This window comes from Chiroxiphia lanceolata, chromosome 7 (genome assembly GCF_009829145.1).
Source record: "Chiroxiphia lanceolata isolate bChiLan1 chromosome 7, bChiLan1.pri, whole genome shotgun sequence".
NCBI lineage: Eukaryota > Metazoa > Chordata > Aves > Passeriformes > Pipridae > Chiroxiphia > Chiroxiphia lanceolata.
This window is the reverse complement of record NC_045643.1, coordinates 12639899-12663754: the sequence shown is the minus strand read 5'-3', so window position 1 is coordinate 12663754 and position 23856 is coordinate 12639899. Positions and strand designations below refer to the sequence as shown.

At 42.9% G+C, this 23856-nt stretch overlaps 1 protein-coding gene and 1 long non-coding RNA gene across 2 annotated transcripts in view; both read right to left on the bottom strand.

Moving 5' to 3' along the window:
* LOC116789509 overlaps positions 1-10750 on the bottom strand; it is a 33796-nt gene extending 23046 nt beyond the window's left edge. Inside the window, exon 1 of the long non-coding RNA XR_004358064.1 lies at positions 10641-10750. This is a non-coding gene — a long non-coding RNA (uncharacterized LOC116789509). The remainder of the gene's footprint in view (positions 1-10640) is intronic.
* Positions 10751-12266: 1516 nt separating this feature from the next.
* Positions 12267-23856, bottom strand: part of PLEKHM3 (pleckstrin homology domain containing M3) — an 86809-nt gene continuing 75219 nt past the window's right edge. The window contains exon 8 of the mRNA XM_032694070.1: positions 12267-18074. Within this exon, the coding sequence (XP_032549961.1) occupies positions 17897-18074 (178 nt within the window). The 3' untranslated portion in view covers positions 12267-17896. The remainder of the gene's footprint in view (positions 18075-23856) is intronic.

Genomic DNA, 23856 nt, shown 5'->3' with positions numbered 1-23856 from the left:
AGGAATTCAGATTTAAATCACTTGAATGCTTTTCACCATGTTGAAATTCCCTTGAAAATCCTAGCTTACATCAATACAATTTGGTTTTATATTTACCTGTACAATTACACACCTTAACATATTGCAGGAAAACAAAGCCATGCCAAACTCTAGTCATATCCAAATTGCTACATGGAACTAGACAACTTCTGAATGAATTAATCCTGAGTGAATTTAATTAAAGTGACACAGACTTTAGCAACACCTGACACAAGTGCTGCAGTTTGTTAAGTGCTACCAGAAGTTCAGGTAAGACCAAAGTAAAATTAGGAAGAGTGTCTGCATTTAAAACTAATCTTGCCAGACTCATCAGTTATTACTTAATGATATTTGTACATATAAGTGTACATAAAATGTACATAATTAGTTTTCTTTGGTGTCCCCAGGCACTGGGACCCCTTTCCATGAGGTACGATTGATATACCAAAAGGATGTTCCTGTCCTGAGGTGCCACTACCACAGCAGGCAAAGGCAGGATCAGGGCCCTGGCCCAAAGGTGCAGGAGGGTTGTGGGGGGATGAGGACAGGTTTCTACCATGCCCCAGCCATGGCTGATCTTCAAATCTCCTTGCTGTGATTCACACAATGCTGAGATAATGAGAAAGCAGTGAAATTCCTCACATTTTATTTTCTTGGGGGGCATAGCGCAGCCTGAAATGTCTGAAACGTTTCAGATGTGTAGTTTTTTAAACACATCACATTATGCTTTTTCTTTGCTTTTTCTTTTTTTTCTCCACAGGCTCTTGAAAAGAAAACAGTCCCCATAGTGAAGTTGACATGATAAATTAGTATGGCCCTGGCAAAGCCCTCACTCTTCATTGGGCAAATACTTATTTATGGACTTTCAAATTGTGGCTTATGTAACAACAGGGTGAGTGACTTTCAAAAAACCTCCACCATGTATTGACCTGATAGAGCCTAATGGGTCCTTCAGAGCAATTAGGATTTATTGTGTTAGCGTCTATTGTGTATAGAGACCATTTTAAAAACATGCGTTATTTACCCAGAAAGCAGTAATGACTGTTTAAATACAGTTTAGATTGTTTCTGAAACTCTTGCTGCTCTATACATTGCAAAGAAGTTACTCCAAGCATTGTTCAGAGCTAAATACTTTGCTCCACTGGGATTTCCAAGCATGGTAACTGTATCGCACATATATTTGTATGCTTGTAGCTGTAAGTAAAACGAGTTCTCTGTAAAGCTACAAAATGAGCAGCCTCAAAGCATGGAATCTGAGATTTTTTTTCTTGCCACTCTAGTGGTCTGAGCAGCTTAGGCCTTTTCCTAGCTGAGAGAGCAGGGCATTTCCCATGAATCCCACAAGTTTTGCCCTTTCTGATCTGAAACTCCAGTAAAAGTGACCTTAACAGCCAGGAAGCTGTGGTTTGCCCCACGGCACATCTAACCCTCTACGTGCACTGAGGTGGGACCATCACCACATCTCTGTAACCTCCTGGGGGCCAGCATGCAAAAACACAAGTGTTGGCTTCTGAAGACTGGTGGAGACTTGAGAAGCCTAACCCCTGGCCAGGCTCCTGACTTCACCAGCTCTGACTCTGACCTCATGACTAAAACAAAACTCCAACTCATACATGTGAGCTATCAAGTGCCTCTACAAAATAATAATAATATAGACTAATTACTCCTTGATTTATCTTCAGACCAATGCTGTTTTGATCAACACTATCTCTCAATAGGTATTTCCTTTTTCTGCCCTTTTCCTGCACTCTCCTTTGCTGTGAGAGACCTTCAGGGTGAAACTGCTGAAAGCAGTTCAGCTTTGGCAAAATGCTTTCTCCGCCCTGCTTCAGGTCACAACCTCTCAAAGCTTATTTGTATTTGCTTGTTTTACACCAAAATTAAAATATTATCTGTTACAATTGCATTACTTTATTGCCAGAGACAGAAGTACTACGCAGTTTTCCATTCCAGCAAAAAGACGGACAGTTTAGAGGAACCTCTAGCTGAAAAGGCTGTGGCAAATATTTCTAAGTTAGGATGCAAGTTTGTAATGGCCAACGTGCAAAATCCTCTGGAGAACAGAGTCAAGCTGCCTGGATTGAAGCTGGCTGAAACTTGAAATTTCTGTTTTATGGAAAATCTGAACATTAAAAAAAAAAATTAAAAAAAAATTAAAAAAAAAAAATTAAAAATACACCAATTTGTTCCAAACAGGCAACCTGCCCATACTTCTGAGAAATCCTGCAGCATCACGAAGAGCTAGGAGGTTTCTTGTCACAAAGTGTGCAAGTCCTAGAAGCCCCCTGCACAGGGAGGCCTTGGGAGCACAGGATGGGGGAGGTTCTGGGACATGGAAATCCTGGGGTGTCAGGATCTTGCTGGGAAGCCGGTCAGAATTCAGCCAGGAATCTGCCGGGTGAGCATTTGTTCCTTAGGTCCTGCCTGGCTTTCAGGGAAAGTTGGTCAGTCAAAACAGAAATGTTTCCAAGAAAGTTTCTGTCTCTGCTGAACTGGCACTTTACAAAGAAACTACTCTCAGTTTGAACATCTGCAGTTATGAGTGGTCTTTCCTGGCCTTAAAATTCTATGATTGGTGCAAAACGTATGATAACAACTGTCGTTGTTAAAAGCAACTTCAGTCTGTGTTGAGAATAGTTCAAGTTCAGTCTGGCCTTTCCTGAAAATACAGAGCTTCATATAATCAAAACAGATTTCAAACACATAAGCCTGTTTGACTGCATTTCTTTGCTAACCTCTCAAGATGCTGTGATCAAGATTTTTCAGATGCAGTGACTCTGGACTCTCTTGAAGCAATCTCAAGGGATCTTTATTTCCAGAAACTGGACTCCTTTACAACATGCCACATTGCTCACTCAAGATCAGAAGCAATTAAAAACCACACATTTGAAACTTTAGCCCGTATGTGTACTTATATACAGTACCCTAGAAGGAGAATGCTCATATACAATACACACAACCTGTGTTTTCATGTTTCCATGAACCAGAAAGTATCAACGCCAGAGACCTCCTGAAACAATGTCCTCTCCCTGACCTTTTAGGCATTCTTGCTAAGATCAGGCACTTCAGATTTTCCCTATCTGCTTTTGACATCCTTTAAGTGCTTGACACAGGGCTGGAGGAATACTTGGAGCTAAGATTTAGCGTCATGTCATTCACATGAAATGAACCAAATTATGTTGAAATACATATTTAAATCCCTACATAATCAACATTTATTGGACACAAATAAAAAGAGCCAGAAACAGATGAAAAGGCAATTAGCACTAGCTGGAACTACACACATTTTGATTACTTCCTTCTGCAAGTCATTAATGGGATAATGTAATACACAGGTCAAAGTGATTTTGGAAAGGATGTTGTTAGCAACATTCACATTCAGGTATTAGTTAGATGTGAAGAATTAACACATGCAAGTGACCCTTATGTGCTCTAGTGGAACAGAAACAGGGAGCAGTGTCTGCAGCAGGAGCCAGAATGGTCTTTTTCCAGCTCAAGACTGAGGGGTTGATTTCCCAGCTCTCAATGACCATAAGGGCAGGGAGTAGTGTCACAGAATTGGAGTGCATCAAGAGATTTGCTGGGCAAAAGAAGGAATCCATCCTCTAAATCCTGTACTGCACTGCCATGCGCAGCAACCTCAAGGACGCAATGACATTACCCTGCTTGGGATATGTCCCGGTGATGCAAGAAAGTGCTTCAAAATATTCCACAAGTGAGTTGCTAAAAATATTTGATGACCAGGTTGTGAAGTCCTCTTACAGGCCCTTTTAACCAAACTCATACAATCAAACTGATCTTGTATAAGCAACAAGCTGACAAAAAAGTGGTGCAGCTGCTCCAAAGATGGGGTTCACACAGGCCAGCATCTTCATTATGGCACGAAAACAGTGGAGTAGTTTGGTTCAGCTTTTTGCTCAGAGAAGCCTGTCCAGCTGCAGGAGAATTCATGCTGCATTTACTTCCCTTATGCTGGTGAATTTAACTGTTCCACTATTTGGGGCAAAGGAGCAGCTGAGCCCTTCTCCAGGCCTCCCACAGACTGGCACTGCTAGACCCCCAGCCATTACACTGTCACAAGGCAGACAGGATTCCACCGCGTGCACTGAGAGAAACTACTGTGCAAGCTTCCACCTGTGCCAGGTGCTGAATGTACCTGCAGTACAAACTGCTCTTGGGCTGAGCAGCCAAGGAACACAAAAAGTGGGAGAAAGGATAGGTAATTCTCCTTGCTTTCGCAGACAGAAAAGTTCTGTGATTTGCCCTTATGGCCACAGAGAGATGGGAAGTCAACCACAGTCCTGAGCTGGAAAAAGACCATTCTGGCTCCTGCTGCACACACTGCTCCCTGTTTCTGTTCCACTAGAGCACGAGACTGACAGTCTCTGGCATTATGCTACAGGGATGCAAGGCTGCAGGCACCTTCAATCAGGGCCAGACTGATTGTCTTGGCAACAAAACCTCCTTCTGATAGACAGGCAGTTTGGAGGGGAACAAGGCAGATTCCTTAACTGGGCTAGCCAGGCTGCATCCGGACAGGACTAAACATCCCTCTTTGGAGGAGGAAGGGAGAATGCAAGGTGAGAAGACAGAGTAATTCTTTCAGCTGAGACTCTGCCAGGGGTGTTGCTAATTAGCAGAGAGAGGATGTGTTGTGGTTGGTGAGAGACAAACACGTTCTGTGTTGCGAGACAGTGCCTTCAACCAGCTCTGTCTGTGAGACACATACACTGAGAGCTCCCTGATCGTGTTTGTATTGCAGGAGCCATCCCAGCAACACCAGCTGAGTCCTTGATGCCCGCTGTGCTGCCCACAGCCTCATGTGAAACCCATGATGGGATTCTGGACAGACAAAAAGTCTTGGTTGTGAATCTTATTTTCACTGCTCTAATACAAGCAAACCTATTTTGTATAGACATACAGAGTGGCTGTGGCTTCTAGGTCATGGAAAAAGACTAGTACTGCAGCAGCATCTGCATTTCCTAAGCTTGCTCAGGTATCTAAGAGATAGAGACTGTTGTAGCTAACAAAGGAAACAAGGAGGTATTTTCACTCTCTACCAGAAGCGAGATCATGGTCCAGAACTCAATGTGTGTGTGTGTGTGTGTGTGTGTGTGTATGTATCTCATGTGCTGCAATTTGGAAACATTTCCAGCTGAGACTACTAAATTTGGCCAGTTGGTGTCTGCTCTAATTTATATTGAGCTGAATCTGCAAGAGCCTAGTTTAAATTTCTAGGATTCTGTGTGGTTTGCTCGAGATGAGCATCTGTTCCAACATCCCTGTATCCAAGGACAGCTGAAAAGCACATCCATTATCTGAGAAGAACCAACAAACTCACGATCAGGCCCTGCAGCTTTCTTCCACAGATTTTATTTAGATTCCCTGACAACATAAAAGGAATGATTCTTAATTTTGTGTCTCTTTGTACTTTCCATTTGGGCTAAGATGCCCCGAATTTCTCCTCAATATTAAAGGATGTTTATGTGAGGTCAAACCTGACTTATGGCTCTTTTAACTTCGCATATTCCCAAGACATGGCTGACTCTCTTGGGCACATAAGCTGCTGACTAAACCTAGTATGGGCAGTTCAGGAGATGATCTGAGATTGATAATAACAAGTTGATCTCTACAGAAGTAGAGATTAAACATATTCGGCTGCACACTACTGCAGCTACCCAAGACAATCCCAAGGTGTGTTGGGCCAAAATGGGCTTTAAGAACTTCTGTATCTATCAACGAAGGCCTTAGCCTGACTGAGAGCTGGCATAGATATAAGGGGAGAGAGGTGGAAGCAAGTGTTGTTTCCACTGTGCAGACTTTTGCGGAAAAGGGTGGGCAAGGTTTGGTCTTCAGTCTGAGCAGATTCCTCACCACTACTAAGCTGACAGTTGCAGGTGATTATTTTATGAGCAAAGAGGGAAACAGAAGCAAAAGAGAACAACAGCAGTGACCTCCAAGTCTCTGCTGGGGGAAGAGGGACAGACCACAGACAAACACAGCCCAGCCTCAAGGTATGTCATGCCAGGCTGCAAAAAGGGACAGGACTGCTTTAAAGGTCCTTGACATGGGCGCGGTGCTGACTCCAAAACCATACCCCTGCCCTGGCTGCAAAGTACCTCCTGTAATTGGCTACGAGCTTTAGAGAATGAAATCCAATTTACCTGCCACAAAGAAAAGCTAGATGAGGCCTCCCCAGAGCCGGTGGGTAAAGGAGGGCTGCCAGTTCCCACTCCCGAGCTGCTCCCCTCCCAGCCAGACCGGAGGGAAGGGGGAAGGGGCAGCAATGGCAGTAAGTGCAGGAACAATTCACTGGAGAGCCACGGTGCTCTTTGCAGTTTGCCCACTAATTACTATTAAGCCCTGGTTCCTTTTTGTGTTCCAAGGGGCGGCTTCAATGTGGCACTGCTTCTTGGGCCTTTCATGCGGCTGGGCTAACCCCTGAATAGCAGGCTCACCCCCCTCGCTGCCTCTCTCTCCTTCTTTATTTCCCCCTTTTGCTTTTCTGATAGTATTTTCTGTCCATGTTGTGTAAGGCCCTAAATGAATCTTGACTGCCCCTACAGCCGACTGGAGACGCACAAAAGCGGCCCATTCCAGTGGCCACAGCGCCATTGTGTGCCCTAACAATGCACTAATTGGCGGTGACAATTGTGCGGCTGGGGAAGAAGAGGGGGCCGGGGGGCGAAGAGGGGGGGCTGGGGGTGGAACACGGGACATGGGTCCTTTCCAATCACTGAGGCGGGTCAGTAAGAAAAAGAGAAGCGTGAGGAGCGAGAAACACGCTCTGCTCCGCGTTTCTCCTGCCTGCACGTCCCTGCCAGTCCCAAGCAGTTTGCTGCTCCAAGGACCCCGGAAATTCCTACAGAGAAGGGTAAAACGAATAATTTTAAATGCGTGGGTCTGCAGAGAAAGAGATGTGAAAACTAGAAGGGTCATCTCAATCTCCCAGGCTTTCTCACCATCCCAGAGGCTGAAGAGCTCGTGTGATGAGGACACCACTGAGATATTCATAGGAAAAGATCACACAAAAAGCCCAGAAGATGCTCGTGCTGCAGCATTCTGCTCTGGGTACACGTGGGAGAGAGAGTGCTCACCTCTTACTGAATGGAGCTCAGCATACCCTTGTTTTGCATGAGGACAGTGGGATGCAAGGACAGGGTGTCCTGCAGCACTCTGCAGGGGTAGGTGGTGGCCCTGTGGAGTAGGAGCCTGTGGTGCTGTTGGGAGCAGGGGAATTAACTTGGCCGACATCTCCAGCAATAGTGAATCGGAGGAACTGGAGGAATGAAAGGAACAACAGATGCCATGGGACTGAGATGTTTATTGCCACTGTGACACCTCCCAGTAGGGACCAACCCAGTCTGAAATTCGGCAGGGGTGAGCCCACAGACTCTGAGAGCTGCCCCAGTATTAAGTTAACCCTGGCGTTTTGAGTCTGATGTAACTGACAAGTGAGGGACAGATTTCAACTTTATTCGTTGGCTTTTAAGATAAAATCTGGGACAGAAAATTGGCATGGACAATGCTTTTGAGAAAGAAGTATGGAAGGCTCATCCAGTTGCCTAGGCTCTAAATTAATTCAGACAGTTAACAGACATGGGGTCAGATGCTGAAGTGCTCAACACCTACCATGCGTTTTCCAAACAGCTCGTGTCAGCTCCCTCAGAGAACAGCGTGTTCAGCAGGTGTGGAGCTCTGGTTCCTGACAGGGAAAGCAAGGCAACCCAGAGTAGCAGCAACAGACAGGTTTATGAAGGGCTTTGAAATGTCCCTTCTCACAGAGATACTTCTCTTATTTGAAGCTGACTGATTTTTGAGATGCATTGTCCAGAGCAGGGTCAGGAAGCAGGAATTCTCCTACCCCTTGCAGGACAGATGTGGGACTGCTATGATGGGGAACACTTCTGCTAAATGCCTTGATGAAAAAGAATTACCTCCTGCATTTGGAAGGAAGTGGGAAAACACTTTCCCATACAGTGGCATCTAACCAGGGAACAACTACATAGGAACCACCTCTATTGGAAGACCATTACTTTTCCACAAGACTAACAAGTCCCATATATTGGCATGGCTTGGAGAAGAAACCTTGCCCTAACCTCATGAAAAGCAGAGATAAAGAGCAGGGAGGACAAACTGGAGGCCCAGGGACAGGCAGGCACCATGCCTGGATCTAAACTCCCTGTTGCTCTGACTGAGAATGGCATTTCAGTTTGGTCCAGTACATATAAACACTGAGCTCAGCTGAGAAGTCTGGTCCTGCAGCCAGAATGTGGAGGGGAAGCCTACTGTGAGCCCAGTATGAGAAGCAGACCTGCAACAGCCTAGAGCTGGCAGTCTGCAGAGTCCAGGGTATGCTGTGTAGAAACTGGACTCTTGCCCTTTTCACCTCATGGCCACCCTAAGCACAGTATTTTTCTTAATGTAATCTCTCAGATTTTATGGGTCCTTGTCAGCATTTCTGTGGAACAACAGAGGACATCCCTGCTGCTGGGAAGAACCCCCACCTCTCTCCACTCATTGCAAGGTAGACTTATCAGCTGTGTTAGGCTCCTATAATGTGGTGGTGGCGATATCCTCCCTGAGACAAAATCACTAGTTACCTGCTTTCAACATAGTAAATGTGCTTCTGCTTGCCCTCCCCTAGCAGGCCTCCACACAACTCCTGCCGACAGCTATGGAAACATTCCCATGGATTACCACGGATGCTGGAGGAGGGCCTTATATAGTGAGACTTCTCCACCTCCCCTTTGCCCTAAGCCCTTCACAGAAGTACTTTATTGTTTTATGACAGCGCAGTAACACTTGACATAAATCTCTAAGCACAGCTAACAATGTCAATACTGTGTAAATACCTACAGTAGAGACCTGTATTTTATTATGTTTTCACCCTCTTTTACCTGTTATCACCCAGGGTTAACTCTGTGCTAGATGCACGTGTATTTCACAAGGAATCTGCCAATTTTATAGACCGTCACAGCTTATGTCTCTGAACACTGAGATCCCAGCTCTGGTTCTTTCACAAACTGCAGCTCTCATTGGAGTCAACAGAGCTTGGATCTGCTTAAAGGATTGATCATGTTGTCTGTTAAATCAGAGACAAGTGCCCCTCAGAAGTGCAGAGTCCAACGCAGAGCAGGACATTTTGCAATATGTACACAACAAACAATATTCACCAGTGTCACAGGCAACTGTGTGCCGATGTCTGATGACAGAATGGTGCTGGGGTCTGTTTTCCATCCTATCCTTGCTCCCATGAGAGTCTGTACCCCCTGCTCTTAGAAATCAGTGGGATCACTTACAGGTGAAGGTATAAGTCAGTGGAGAGACATTCCTCATGGTTCATAACTTAGTTGCTGCACTTCAGGTATTTGCCTGCAGTGTCAGTCAGAAATGAGATTGATTTATAATTTTTACTGCTAGGAAAGCACTTTGGACTGAAATGCTCCATGCACACTGATTACATCTATTACTTTCTTACACAGATTCAGTAATTTGCACTTTATTTTTAAGCAATACCTAACTTTATTAACAGTTCCTTCTTAGTCACTCACTTCTAAATACATAATATTGTACCTGCATGCTAAATACCCCTGAACTTTCAAGCCAATGAAAATTCAGCCCTTAACACAAGCTCCTATCTGACTTCTCTTGCTTTTCAGATGAGCCTTACAACTTCTTTTTTATTATCTAAATGAATGCTAATCCTTCAAACTCAATTATAGAAAATCCAAAGTCACTTACTATAAACAAGTGACTGACTTTTTAGCATGTTTACAGCCTCAATGCCAAGTTTTATACATATCTACACTTAAAATGCATGGAATTTACTCCTGCTTGCCCTGTAGACTTTGTCTGGTTTTAATTGTGACACTTGATTATCTGAGATGCTTTTCACCACCTTCTCATACTGGTAATATTCAGGCCTCTAGATGGGACCACTATTTTGGAGAGTATTTAGTTAAAGAAGAACTCTTTTAACGAGACAGTCCAGAGCTATGTACACACACTCCCAGAATATCTTCACTTGCCCTCAGCGTGCTGTCACTGAAAAAGTATGGTAAGCCTCAGACCTGGAAGGTCCCTCTCAGTCCTTAAACAAAGGAGGATGCTAGCTCCACTTGGGTTATTCTATTACTGTACTGTAATCAGGATTTTATCATACCTGGATACAGGCATGATGTTACGGAAAAGGTTAAAATAAAAAAAAGATTTGTTTACTTAAGCCTAGAGCAAAGTTCTGGTCAAGGAGCTGGTACTATTTCATTTATTTTAGACAGTGTCCTCAGGACTTCATAAACCTGCAGACACTGTCACTTATTCCCAAAAGAAGAGCTGCATTCCAGTTCCGCCACCTTTTAGAAAACCAGTCAACTTCATGTATTAAACCAAATACTATTAATTTTGGTCTAAGAGCTTGAAGGGTAGCTTTTAAAAAATGAACTGCCCTGACCTTTCAGAGAAGAGCTAGAGCTGCAGTTGGCATGCTCTTCCCAGGGCTCCCTAGTCCCCATGGTCTCTGCTCTGTGTGGATGCTTTTTCCCACCACCTCTTACAGGGTGAAGTGAGGAGGGAAGGTGGCAGTGAAAGGGGAAGGAGATGTCATAATAGAATTTGCTCACCTTGTAAAGCAAATAAGGAGGAAGAGAAGGCCTTGCACATGGTTTTCTTGTGCAGCTTGTGTGATCTTCGTCAAACATTAACTCCCTGCTTGTAGCTGATAAGTCCAAAGGTTCCTGCAGGAGAGAGGATTGACATTCCTGATGGACCCCTGGTCTTTCTGACGAGGGGCAGGAGGACAGTGAGGGAGGGGATATATCCTCCTCTTTGAAAACTGCTGGAGCATAGGGCTGGGTGTGGATTTCTCTGGGGGCTCTCAGGCAGGGGGTTTAGGCCTGTGAGCTCCACCATGGCTCGGTGCTGCAATCCTTAATGACCAAATTCATGGCTTCAGGGAGTTGAAGCAACCGAGAACAGCAGGAATCATGGCTGCTCCTACATCCATTGGGGGGAGAACCCTTATGACATGGGCAAAATCCTGCCCTTACAGGCCCCTAGTGGCCCCTTCAGTCCAGCTGGGAGATGCCTCCCTTACTTAGGATTTAAGGCCCCGAGCTTGGACCCTTCTGGCAGAGGTTCATGTGCCAGCCATGCAGTGGGGAATCTGCCACCTGCATACCTCCCAGGAGCTCTGAATCCAAAGGTGCCTGAAAGCCACAGCTTCCAGTAAGCTCCCCTGGGAGCTTTTGAGGGGGTCAGCACCATTAAAAATCCAGGAATTTGTGCCTTCCCAAAAACACTTCACAAATTTAACTGGGAATCCAAACCCACAGAGCCCAATACAGACATCAACAGTAATTCTAGAGACCTGGCTGAGACCCAGGAACAGTGAGTATCATAATTGTCTTAGATTTGGAAGACTTTCACGGGCCTCATTAGCCTTTCTAAGAAAACTATCACTCTTTCAAAGCTTGCTCTACCTATGGCACAGCACTCACCGGAAGGCAAATTAAAAAGGACGAGTAACTTTTTTTTAGTGTTTATTGAGAATTGCCTTTATACACGAGGGACTGGTGCTCTGATGCTGTCGCAAGTGAACCCAAATAAACCCTGCTCAAGTGTCAACAAGCAATTCAACTCAGTGAATTTATAACATTATTACACATCAATAATAAATTAAGACTATTGCCTAAAAGTTGCAGATAATTTAAAAAAATCTTTGTCAAAAGTAAAAAAAACCCAAAACAACAATGCAAACACAAGAATAAGGGAGCACACGTAACGATGTCGCAAATAAATTAACAGAGTAGCGCACACACACATAATGGTTTTCAAAAAACTCAGAGTGCACTGCCAGCAATGCTAAAACTCACTAAAAATGCTGCAGGTGAGCTGGTGCTCTGGCAGGAAGGAAAGCCCAGACTGCCAAGGACCGCATCAGCCACTGCGCTCTGCTGCTCATGCCTGGCTTTCCCTGGCTTTTAACTGCCTCGACTGAACTAAAGTTGATTTGGAAGCTGCCTTTATCACTTAATACCTGTCAAACACACATTTTGCTCATGACTTACTTTTGCTTAGCTCAAGTATAGCAGGAACTGGTATAAGCTAAGTTGGTATCACAGGTATTGATGCCATTAAAAATCAGCCTGAAAGCACACTTTAGTTTAAGCAAAATCGACTTGGTAAACAAGTGCATAAGCAAAACTAAACCAAATCCTTTTTCCACCAAAACAATGCTGTGTATTCAAGGATTTACACTGGTTTAACATGTGAATTAGACAGGAATAAATAAATAATTGAGCCACTGACACGTGTGCACACAGACAAAATCTACTACACTTTGGTCCTAGACAGCTGATAGTTCTCCAGGCCTGGATACCTCTGATGCTGACCACAAGTGGCACCTTTGCAATTTCAATTAATGACCACTCTAACTGGCATTTTAAGATATGAATCAGGCCAGCATGGGCACACCAGGGTTTTCAAGTAAAGAAGGACTTTGCACATTATCATCCAGGCTGTCTCCTCACTGTACTGCTAAAATGCAGCAACAGCACTGCTGATGTCAAATGGGATTCGGGCTATTGGCATCAAATGTGGACTTGTAAGATCACAGTCAGCATGGACATGTGCCCCAGGCTGACACATGCCACAAACTTTAGCAAATAATGCTAAAATTTAAACGGGTTAACCCTCTCTCTAAAGTAGGGCTGATCAAACCCTGACTGGGTTAGCCTTCAGGGAACCAGGGTGCATTAAAATTGAGCTTTGAGGAAATAAATGCCTTCACTCCCACAGCACTAGATCCAGCTGTGCATGTGAGTAGGGAGTGCCATATGGGAGTCCCTCGCCATGTGGTGTGGACTGGTATGTGACCTGACCCTGTTTAAATTCCCAGTACTTGCCATTATTATATATGTGCCTCTTCCGAAGGACTCGCATATGCACAACTGCATTTCTGGCTGAGAAGCACAGGCAGTCCCAAAAATATAGATAATAAAAACCAACACCATCTCCATGCTATCCTCTCTCATACTGCCCTCTCAAAGCATAGATAGTAAACAAATTTTATGGTTATCATTCCTAGCAAGATGGAAACTGTCATGAGCAAGGGTTTCAAACTCCAATGCCAAACACACTGCATCATGGCAGAGCATTTCTAACAAAATTATTCACTTTTGAAAATTTAAGGCACCAAAAATGAGCAAACGTGAGGAGTTCCCATGCAGCTTGGTGTCTTCAGAGCTGGTGTATGCAGCCTGTAGAGCTCATTTCATGAGGGCAGAACAACCAAACTGAATTACTCAGCTGCTCCTGCAAAAGAGCAGGCAAAGCCATGGGAGAGTTTCAGTTTAAGCCTACAAGTTAATTGAACAGCAGATGCAATCAGGAAATCCAAAACAGGAAGATAGAGGCTAATATACAGTACTGTAAGGCACTCCTACTGGGAAGGGAAAATTGAAAGGAAAATTACGAAGGAGAGAATGATTGGACTCAACTGATTCAAAAACAACACGATGAGCTATGAAGCTCCAAGTCTGGCTGTAGACTCAGCACTGGGAGTAGAGACAGGGACAGAGACAATGAGAGAGGAGAGACTGGCTTGCAGCTGAGCAGCAGGAAAAAAAAGTGAGAAGATTATGATGATTATTTAATTTCTTTTATACAGATCCACAGTAAGCTGCAATCCAGGCAGTGGCTTTGGGAAGCCTGCTAAACGTGGTTGCTACAGGGAAAAAGCAAAATTCAACTGTGCAGCTTCCCCATTTCATTGTAAACAGATATCCTCTGCTTTTTTAAAAAAATCATTCAGGGCATTATCATCAATCCCTTATAATACATCATACACACCATCCTGATTATTAGAGAAGCCTTGACAAGAAGAGCTCTAGAAGTACCCTGATGATTCGCTCCTAACAGGGCCATCAGAGCCTGTGGAGTACTGTGAAAAACTGGAGTTCCTCACCAAAAAGTACCTTTCCTCACAACTGCCAATTCCTATTATCCCAGCAGTGAGCCCTATTGGTATGTGCCAGCCAGGATATTTTGTCACATCACAAACCCATCACTTTCCACAACCTAAGAAAAAAAAAAGGCAAGAGAAAGATTTCTACACAAGAAATACAAGTTTCTCTTTTTACAGGTTGATAATATAAAAAAGCTGGAGTTTGCATACCCTTCTGCCCATTAAAGGAAAGGTAGACGGTCAGGGTAAAGAGGAAAAGAAACTTGAATAAGGATCTCTATAGTGTCCTAGATTAAAATAATCTTAAACTAACAAATATAAATACCTGTAGAGTGTGAAGCTATAGTCCACTGCAGTGAAGCATCCTATTTCTACACTGATTACAAGTTTTATACAAAGCAAAAGCAGTAACTGGATTACAGATCAATTCCTCCTCGGTCGGCTATGAAAGCATCTTCTCTTTGAAGGAGACAAATGGCACATTTTATTCTTGACTCACAATGAAATGGCATTGTTCAAATTTATTTCATGCATGGGTAGGACAATACTAGAAGTACCAATACATAATTTCACCTGGGGGGGGGGGCAAGAGAGTAGTGCAATCTACAAAGACCCCAGGAACTTTTCCAGGTGATGCTCATCCAGAATTCTGCAGAGCAGAGCCACGTGCAGGCTGAGGGCTGCAGGGTGGGTAGAGCAGCAGTGGGGACCAGCACGCAGCACTGTTAGTACAGCAGAGACAACCATGCGCAGGTACAGCATCGTCTGAAACCCAAACCATCTACAGAACCCCAGGCTGAGTGTCCTGCTTGCAGATGGCTCTTCCAAGAAAACGTCCCTTTTAGAGCTGGGTCTTTTGAGAGTTAATAATGTGAGCAGTAATTTCAATTTATTCTCTTGCCTTGCAGTCCTGAAAAATTAATAGGGCTTCTTCCTACTGCATCGGCACCTTCTGAGGGCAGGATCAAGCCTTCTATTACGCTTACAAAAAGCAGGGACAAAAGATTTGTCTTGCCCATTTATATAGAATAACATTTTTTGGATAGGAGCTGGGCATCCCTGAGAGGACAGCATCTTCCACATTATGGTCTGCTCCTATAACTACCATGAAGCCGTATTATTTTTCCAAAGTAGAAATGAATGTGTATTCATTTTTAGGAACCAGCTGGTTTACAACAACATTGGATTTTAAAGCAATTAATCTGATCTGTATTGTACAGTATCCTTTTACACAGCGCTCTGGGCACTGACAGCATATTGTAACAACATGCTTTTGCTCTTTATCATTAGTAATGGCAGTGGTTTCAGGTTCATGACTAATTCTAGCAGTTTTGCCAACATCAAACTTTTTTTTTTATTCTCTGTAACTCTCTGTTAGCAAAGAAACTGTTCTGTAATACCTGTACAAACCCAGAGCAACTCCAATGCTGTCTATGTTTTTATTCCAGAATTCAGTTCCAACATCTAACCACACACACAACTGGTACTTTGGGGATCAGGACATCTGTCAAAGTAACTAATAGTTTGCAATGTCTGAACCTTGATTCCTTGACTCGATATGGTTTTTGACAGTGCACACAAGCAGCCTTCTCTAAACTGAGCTGGACATGAACCAGCAATGTAAGGTATCTTAAATACCAGAGCATGATGATGATATGAAAAACATTTTCGTTTTTTCTTTAATCACCTAACATTATGTCCACAGATAATTCAAAATAGTACCTGCCAGCTTCTGACAGTTTCAGAGCTACTGGCTTTGCCACAGGACTAGTTGTAGTGACACATGCTGAGAAACATGGGAGCGTACTGTTTATTCAGCCAGTACCAGTGCAGTTCCTGTTTGCATGACTAATTCCACAATACTTCCCCAGTGTTTGCATTTCTGAACACGCAGGGAATTCTTCGAGTGGGAATGGATTTGCAAGGAACATTACACCTTTAAAGGTGATAGCCAAAAGCAACTCATTTCACATAAGGAACAGTGAGCCCAGACGAGATACCACTGTGTACGGGAAGTATTAATTTTAGTGACAAAGGTGCACGATTCACCAGGTTTATTAAACATGGGAATCCTTACAGTACTTTGCCAAGAACACAGTAAACCCCTCACTTCCTTCTAAAGAATCCCACTGAGAGAAGGACTCCTGGAAAAGAAAGGCACTGGTTGTCTAATGTATACAAGATATAAACATGCTTCTATATATATAGTAGTTGCACTCAATCTGAGAAAGCCCAGATTCAGCTACTTTTTCTTTGACTGGAGGCTGGAAAAGGTAACCACCTATACTCCAGTACAAGGCAACTCACTGTAGCATTTTACTTTTTAACGTAAGAACAATGTACCCTGTTCTTTTATTTAAAATACTTCAGCGATTAGTGAGATGCTTTGATGATCAAGACTGCTTTCTGCCTTGAATACAACAGTCTGAAGATTATATAGGAAGCAAAGATCAGTATTTCACACTTCCACAAACCTGTGTGAGAGGAAAAATACATGCAACTGGCTTTTTTCATCTGAAACTGTATTTGCTTTCTGTATATAGATGTGTGTGTGTATATATATATATGTGACTGCTTTCATATGTATATAATACACACATCACTGCAGGGTGTGGAAAAAGAGTTAAGAATGTGGACTGGAGGGAGGACAATAACTGCTCACTGGAGGTGAACTCACAATGAATTAAACATATTGCCAGTGATGACACAGATCTCCCCAGTTAAATCCATCATGTACTTCCCTTTCACAATAGAATTCACTGTGGTTAATACTTCCTGTGTTCCAGGTGTGTGGAGTAGAGTCATACCTCGAGGAACTTCGCTCTCCACCACTGAAGTCATTTCAGAAGTATAAAATGCCTTGAAGCTCAAAGAGAATGCAGGACATAAGTTGCATATGAAAACAGCAAAGTAGTGTTTCACAATTTTGGAGGTATTTTCTAACTACAACGGGCAAGATGACTTTCCTGACTATCAGTTTATCAGGTTCAGGTTAGAAAAACATTTAAAATAAACTTCATGAAATAAAAAGAAAACCAATGTGGGCACTTAAAATGCCTTAAGTGTGAAACTAGAAGGAGGTCAGAGCCAACATCATGTTACTGGAGATGAGGACATGGCCTTCCACAGATTAAGAATAACGAGCATAAAACTGCACAGACTTCAGTGACTGAGCTTAACCAATATAGCCAGCCTGAACAAAAAGCGTAGGAAGTCCCCTGCTTATCTGAATATGAAATAGTTCACTGGGGTGGTTATGAATATATAAACATAAGTTAAGGAATTCTGCGTCTTATGTTTGTAAGCACCTCCAATAAGGTTTGATGGGAGATCCTTTTCTTTCCTTGGCAAGCAGATCCTTTAAAATGTAAATGCACTGGCCTTTCAAAATAGTTCTCTGAAAACACGAGGAAATGGAACCACATGTGTGTATCAGGAGGAGACAGTGGATTTAAAGTAATTCCTGCTCTACTGGGTTCTGTGAAACACTCCATCAGACCCTCTGCCAAGGTTACTAATAAATAAATAATACACATAAATAAGTTGATGATTCAGCAATTCTAAATGAAAAACATAAAAAATAATGTGGTCATGGCGGCAAATATTTTCTGCCTTGAGAAAAAGTCTTCTCCAGAGGTGGAAAAGAAAGTCAGGTGCTTAATTACCTAGACCTAAAGCATTTCAGGTAAACCACATTTTGTATGAGAGCTAGTGGCTGGACTTCAATGCAGTTTAGCCATTGGTATTTCAAAGCTGACAAGGCTTTATAGCCAATTTGGCAGCTGTTATTCACAGATGAAGAAGGTCAGATAATACTTTTCGAAAAAATTTCTGCCTGGCTAAGCTGAGAATTTGCTTAAGCTGGCAGCTGGGAAAGGGATTCTCTTCAGGTTGGCCCCAGCCTTAAGGAACTCATGTGTTCTGGTATGACAATTCAAACATGTTGCAAGACTCTTCAAAGTTCTCGTCCATATTCAGTTGCCTCCAGAAGGATTTCTGCTTCTTCTGCAATTCTTTACGCACACACCTGGGGCATGGCACAGCCTTCACTTTGCACTCAGAATGGAAGACAGCACCACAGCTTTCACACCTGCAAACACAAATTAGTGTCAAAATTGAATCACAAAATAGGACCACGGCATGCAATGGGCTTCATGTGGACTATAGGCAGCAGACATTCCTTGAAACCATTCTGGTAGCTCGAAGAGCATTATGTTTCAAAAGAGTGACTTTGTAAAAGACACTTTGTATGCCCACACCTCTGCTGGTGTAAAGCTACTCAGGACCACTAAAATAAGTTGACTTGAATCCATCTGCAGTTGCTGAGAATCTGTTCCAGCACTTCTGCTTCACGGATAGAAATTTTTAGAAGGATTAATACTTTTCTTCTTAGTAAAAGATGTATCACAGAATAGACATCAACTTTGTTTTATGCAAGACAAGCTTGTTGCTTTGGTTTGTAAATGAAGAGTTACAATATTATTTTCCAATAAGATATATTTCAGCATTTGCAGAAACAGATTCTGTGATTTGCAACAGCCACAATATGACATTTTCCTCATTGAAGTTCCAGTGGTCAGCTGTCCTGGAAAGAGTGAAAAACAGTCCACTTCAACAGCAGGAGAAGTTGTCATTTCACAAAGTAAAATCTGAAACAGAGGTAGGTGATATTGTCTGTTCTGTGTCCTGTGGAAGATTGGACTAGATCAACACAATTATAGCTTCTGGCATTCAAAGCTGTGTTATTCTGTTCTCAAATGTGACATTGAGACTTCAAACAAATCAGCTGCTCAAACAAGATGACTGGATTACTTTTGGGGCACTGTGAAGCAATGGACATTATGTCACAGCAGATCAAGCCCCGGTTCCAGATGGCTGTGGAGCAATGAAACATCTGGTGATCATGAATGGGTACAACTAAAGAGTTGGACATTCTCAGCCTTTAAATGCAAGTAACTATCTGTAGTAATGAGTTAAGTCGCTGCAGCTTTGTAGTCGAAGAAAAAACTAAAAGGATGACAGTGAAAGAGTAAAAAGTCTTAGATTCCAGTTGGATAATCAAATAATAAAAGCAACAAAACATAAAACTTTAGAGCAATCCTGAAATACAAATGAGGGACGCTGGTCACCCTGGTGATTCTGTGGGACATCTTGCAATGCCCTGCACTTTTCCTTCTCGCAGCTATTGTAGTCAAATTACTATATGTGAATCCAAATGTCCATTGTTATAACCTTAGTGGGGTTTTTTGTTTGCTTGCTTTGAACTTATTTCTCACAGAAATAAGGTTCTTGTCTTCAAGACTGTGAAGAAAAATTGAAAACGTGAAGAAAAATTGAAAACATGAAGAAACAAACCCCAAATACTGAGAAGCCATAAGGCAAACTGCAGTACTTGGCATGTGGTCTGGCAATACTGAGATAAGTCCGTGAGCTAACACAACCCCTTAGCTGTATCAGCTGTGTCTGCATCTCACCTGGAACTTTCTAAAACTGTTCCTGATCTGGCTGCACTTGAAGTTTTATGCACAAGTCCAAACATGGCCTAAATTTTAGTAACTGCAGAGCTTTGAGAAGGCTATGCAGAGATTTAGAGAGGCACATTTCTAGCTAGCATAATCTGATAAAACTCAAATAACAAGCAAGAAAAGGAAGGTGAAAGAGGCTAATGCATCTATTAGCTTCCATGCTCTTGTGCAGTAAAACTTGACTGTCACATTTCTAAGTACAGTTATGGAGCCTAAATCTGGTTTTGAATCAAGAAACTAGCTTACACAGAGATATTTACAATTTTTGTGCTCAGAGAGTGTGTGTTATGGCCCTGATCCACTGAAGCACATAAACACATGCATAGGGCTCATATCCCACTGATTTCCTTGGGATTACTGATCTGCCTCCAACAAAGCATTTGCTTACGTGCTTTGCTGGTTTGAGATCCACAGGAACATTAATGGATGAGGAAGAGACAGAGAGCAGTGTCTTTAAAACTTTACACCACTCTGACCTGACACTAATGGTGATTTTATCAAGCTAATTCTCCCTTGTTAATCAGCAATTTACAGTGCCCTGGAAGTTGCTAGAGGGTAATGATTGATGAGGAGTGTAATTTTGTGCTCTTGCATTGCCACTCCCCGTGCTAGCCCAATATTTCTGCACAGCACACATGGAAGTGACAAAACCTATCAGAAATTGCTGCTGAAAGGGATGGAGTAGAATGAGAGAGGAGCCAGCACACCTGCTCTCTCAAGTCAAAGGCCATCAGCAAAGCAAACAAAGACTGATGGTGTTTAAATTAATATGAATTCATTTTTCAGAAATGAGCTCAGTGGAAAAATTAAAAAACTTCTTTCACATCCCTCAGAATCAAAAGAGAGAAAAAAAAATGTATGAACTGTTATTTATCAGAGCTGGTGCAATAGCTGAGGCTCTGACCAGGACCCCACATGGCCAGGCACTCAGTAGAGGCAGCACAAACAGCCAGCCCTGGATCTCACAGTACTGGCAGCCACTGTTGCCATCGTCACTCCATTCTGGTGCCCCCACCCCTGACTGCTGCTCTGAAGAACTATTTTCTGCCTTCTCTGGTGAAGGTCGATGTACTCCCAGCCCCAATCAAGGTGTGCAGATGACAACAAAGCAGCAGACTGGAGGAAAGGTGCTCTGAGTTGGAAAACAAAGTTGTCTCTCGCTCTCCATAGGGACAGGTAGAGAGCATACCTGCATCAGCACACCTGTATCCCCCCCTTCACTGCCAAAGGAAGTGAGTCACCAGGAGAGGAGGGTAATGCTGACCTTGCTCTGCCTTTGTGCAAGCTACTCCCTTTAGGTGATGGAGCTATACTACCCCAAGCCATCTACAGCTTTGCTTTTCATCATATCAAATACAGTCAGTCTTAACGGTCCTGGAATGTCAACTGGTTGACCATTTGTAATCTCACTGCAAGAAATTCTCCAGTGATACCAAAACCCCTATCAACTTTATATTCCTTCTTAGAATATTACAAACAGAGTGCTTCTTAATCTCCACATTGAGATTCACAGGGGTTTTTTACTGTTGTTTTCAAGCCTCAGTATTTCAAAATTATTTTATTTCTCTGGAGAAATAAAATATATTTTGCAGCCTATAAAAGGCTCACTTAATAGTTCACTACACTTACTTATCTTTCCCTTAACCCTTGTTGTTGTCATAGGTAATTCACAGTTCAGGTATTATTTCTGACTCCTGACTTCTTCTTTGTCTAGAGGCCAAAAAGTCCCTCCATCTTTTGTGAGAATTCTATACACTCCTGATAATAAGCTGATGAGCCCGTAGCCATTCAGGCCTTTCATGTTTCCTTCTTTAATGAATGATATTGTGATACTGCACATTAATAGCATCTTCCTATTTTTCAAACAGTATTTGAAGAATTAGTGAACATTGCACGTTGTTTTCATACAGACTTCAGTCTTCTAAGAAGGCAGCTGAAATAGATTCCTCTCTATTTTGGTGTTTTCTCTCTTTTTTCTCTCTTTCCTGACCTAACTCAATTTCTGTTGAGACTTATGTTTTAAGGATGTTCTACTTGTTTGAACACCAGAGTAACAAAAATGCAGAGAATTATTCAATCCTCTAAATAATTTCTATTACACTGGAAAGCATAAGAGAAAGGGCAAAGCTGTCCACAGCCAGACAGGCATTATAATGCTCTTATTATTATCATTACTAGTTACAAAAGAAAAGCCTTTCTACATTAAAAGCATATAATCATTCCTTGTATGCTGAGGAAGTGCCGATGTTAGTATCTTCCATCAAGTCTGAGCATTTGAAATATATACATAACAATATTTTGTAAATTGAATTCTGGTATGTTGTTTTCATGCTTTCCATGTATGTTTCACAGGATTATGGCTCAAGTAATTCTAGATGCTGTACAACCAATTGATTATACTCATATTTCTCCTCTGTACTGTACCACCACATAAGCGCCCATGGGCAGGATCAGGTGCCCAAAGAGAGGGGTGCAACACAAAGAAGCTTCAAAGACCTTTCACCAAAGCAGAGATGATCAACAGATGGCCCAGGATGTCATCTGAAAGACAGGATTTTTGTCTCCTAGGAACGTTACCTGTTGACAGACTGATCAGTGTGACTGTGTTCGGATGAAGCTACTGAGACTAACAAGGTTTATTAGGACACCTTCGGTACCATGCACATGGGCTGTACCTGTCTGGCTTCCACACACCAATTAGGGAATCAAAGCAGTTCATAGTTATGCTGCTCATTCCTGAAATGAACAAACAGTGAATGGCAAATACAGCACCATTCCTACCTCACAAATGAGAAGTGAGAGGTGAACTGGCTTGCTCAAGGTCAGGTACAAGCTCTTAGCAGAGCTGAGAAAGGCAAAGAGCTGCCCTGTCTCACTGCAGTGCCATATTCACCCACCACCCTTTCTCTTGTAATTTTATATATTAACTTTCATTTTTTCATTTAAAAAACCCACTTGCTTTGTGCCAGACTTTGCACACATTTGGTCAAGCGAGCGATCCCTTGAAATTAATTTCAGTAATCAAATCCCTTCACTGACTAGAACTCTTCAGTTTTTTCTTTCCTTCCATGCAGAGTAAAAGCAAGATAAAATGGTGTTGTTCATTCATTTTCCTTAGAGGATGCTAAATATTCATCAAGCATCCAAAATACTGAAATCCCTGTAACTTGGCTATTAAAAAACCCCAAAAAGAGCAAGCCACAGTAGCTGAGGTAAGCCTTGCCTAGGGATTCCAGCGTGATCACCATCCCACACTATGCACATGTGCCTGTCTGCAAGTATTTCTGAATTGCTCAGCTGTGAATATCACAGACGTGCCCTTCAAAACTCTCAGAGACTTTAGCAGAACACAAAGAAAAGGAAAATGGACTAGCCTGTGTTCACTTACAACACAAAAAAAGCCCCAAAGGCAATCAATGCCTGACACACACGTGCAGCAGTATTATTCCAGTTGCCTAGGAACCAATGCAAGGAGCCTGCCTAGGGAGGGACGCCCACCTAGTAAATGAATGGAAGCAAGTTGGCACTAATATGACATTGATTTGTCCCTATAAGGAGCTTGTTAAGATAATGCCTTGTATGACACATGGTCTTCACCAGACACGGTTGTGGGGTTTTTTTAATATACTATACTTAAAAACTATTAATACTTCAGACTTGTTTTTGAAAACTTTGCCTCTGAAGATGAAACAAAAAAGGGCCCACTACCCAGTCCCTCAAATTATTATATATCTGAAATTCCCTCTAAATTCAGTGTTCAAGGAACCAGCAGTGATTCAAAGCACAATCACAGTTTTCCTTTCCGTACACCTGTTCATCAGAAGGGGTTACCCTTGATAAGCCAGCAGAGCCTGAAGACACTCCTCATTTATAATGGCACGGCTGGGTCCTGGGCTGGCCCCGGAGGATGCAGAAACAATGGAAAGAGCTGTGATTGTGAAGCATTGGTGCAGCTCCTGTGCTGGGGGAACCAACGCAGAGGGGTGAGCTGGTTATAGAGATGGCAGCCAGCAAGGGGTGTACAGTGACCTCCAGCCTGCACTGATGGGGCTCCTAACTACAGCAGCCATGGCTTGCACTCTAGAACAGCTGCAGGGGCCAGCCTAAACACAGCCTGACACAACATCTATTAACACCAACCACTGCTGCTGCTTTAATAATGCCACCCCAGGGTGGCTGAACAACACACTACCCAGTGTCCCTGCATGAAAACTGCTGGACCAGGGTCTGCTCCTTTTTACCCAGCACAGGTTAGACTGAGGTGCTGGAGAAGCACTCCAGGCAGTAGGGAGGATGAGTGAATAAGCCCCTATCTTGGCTCACCCGTCTGTGCTGTCTCTTGCCCCT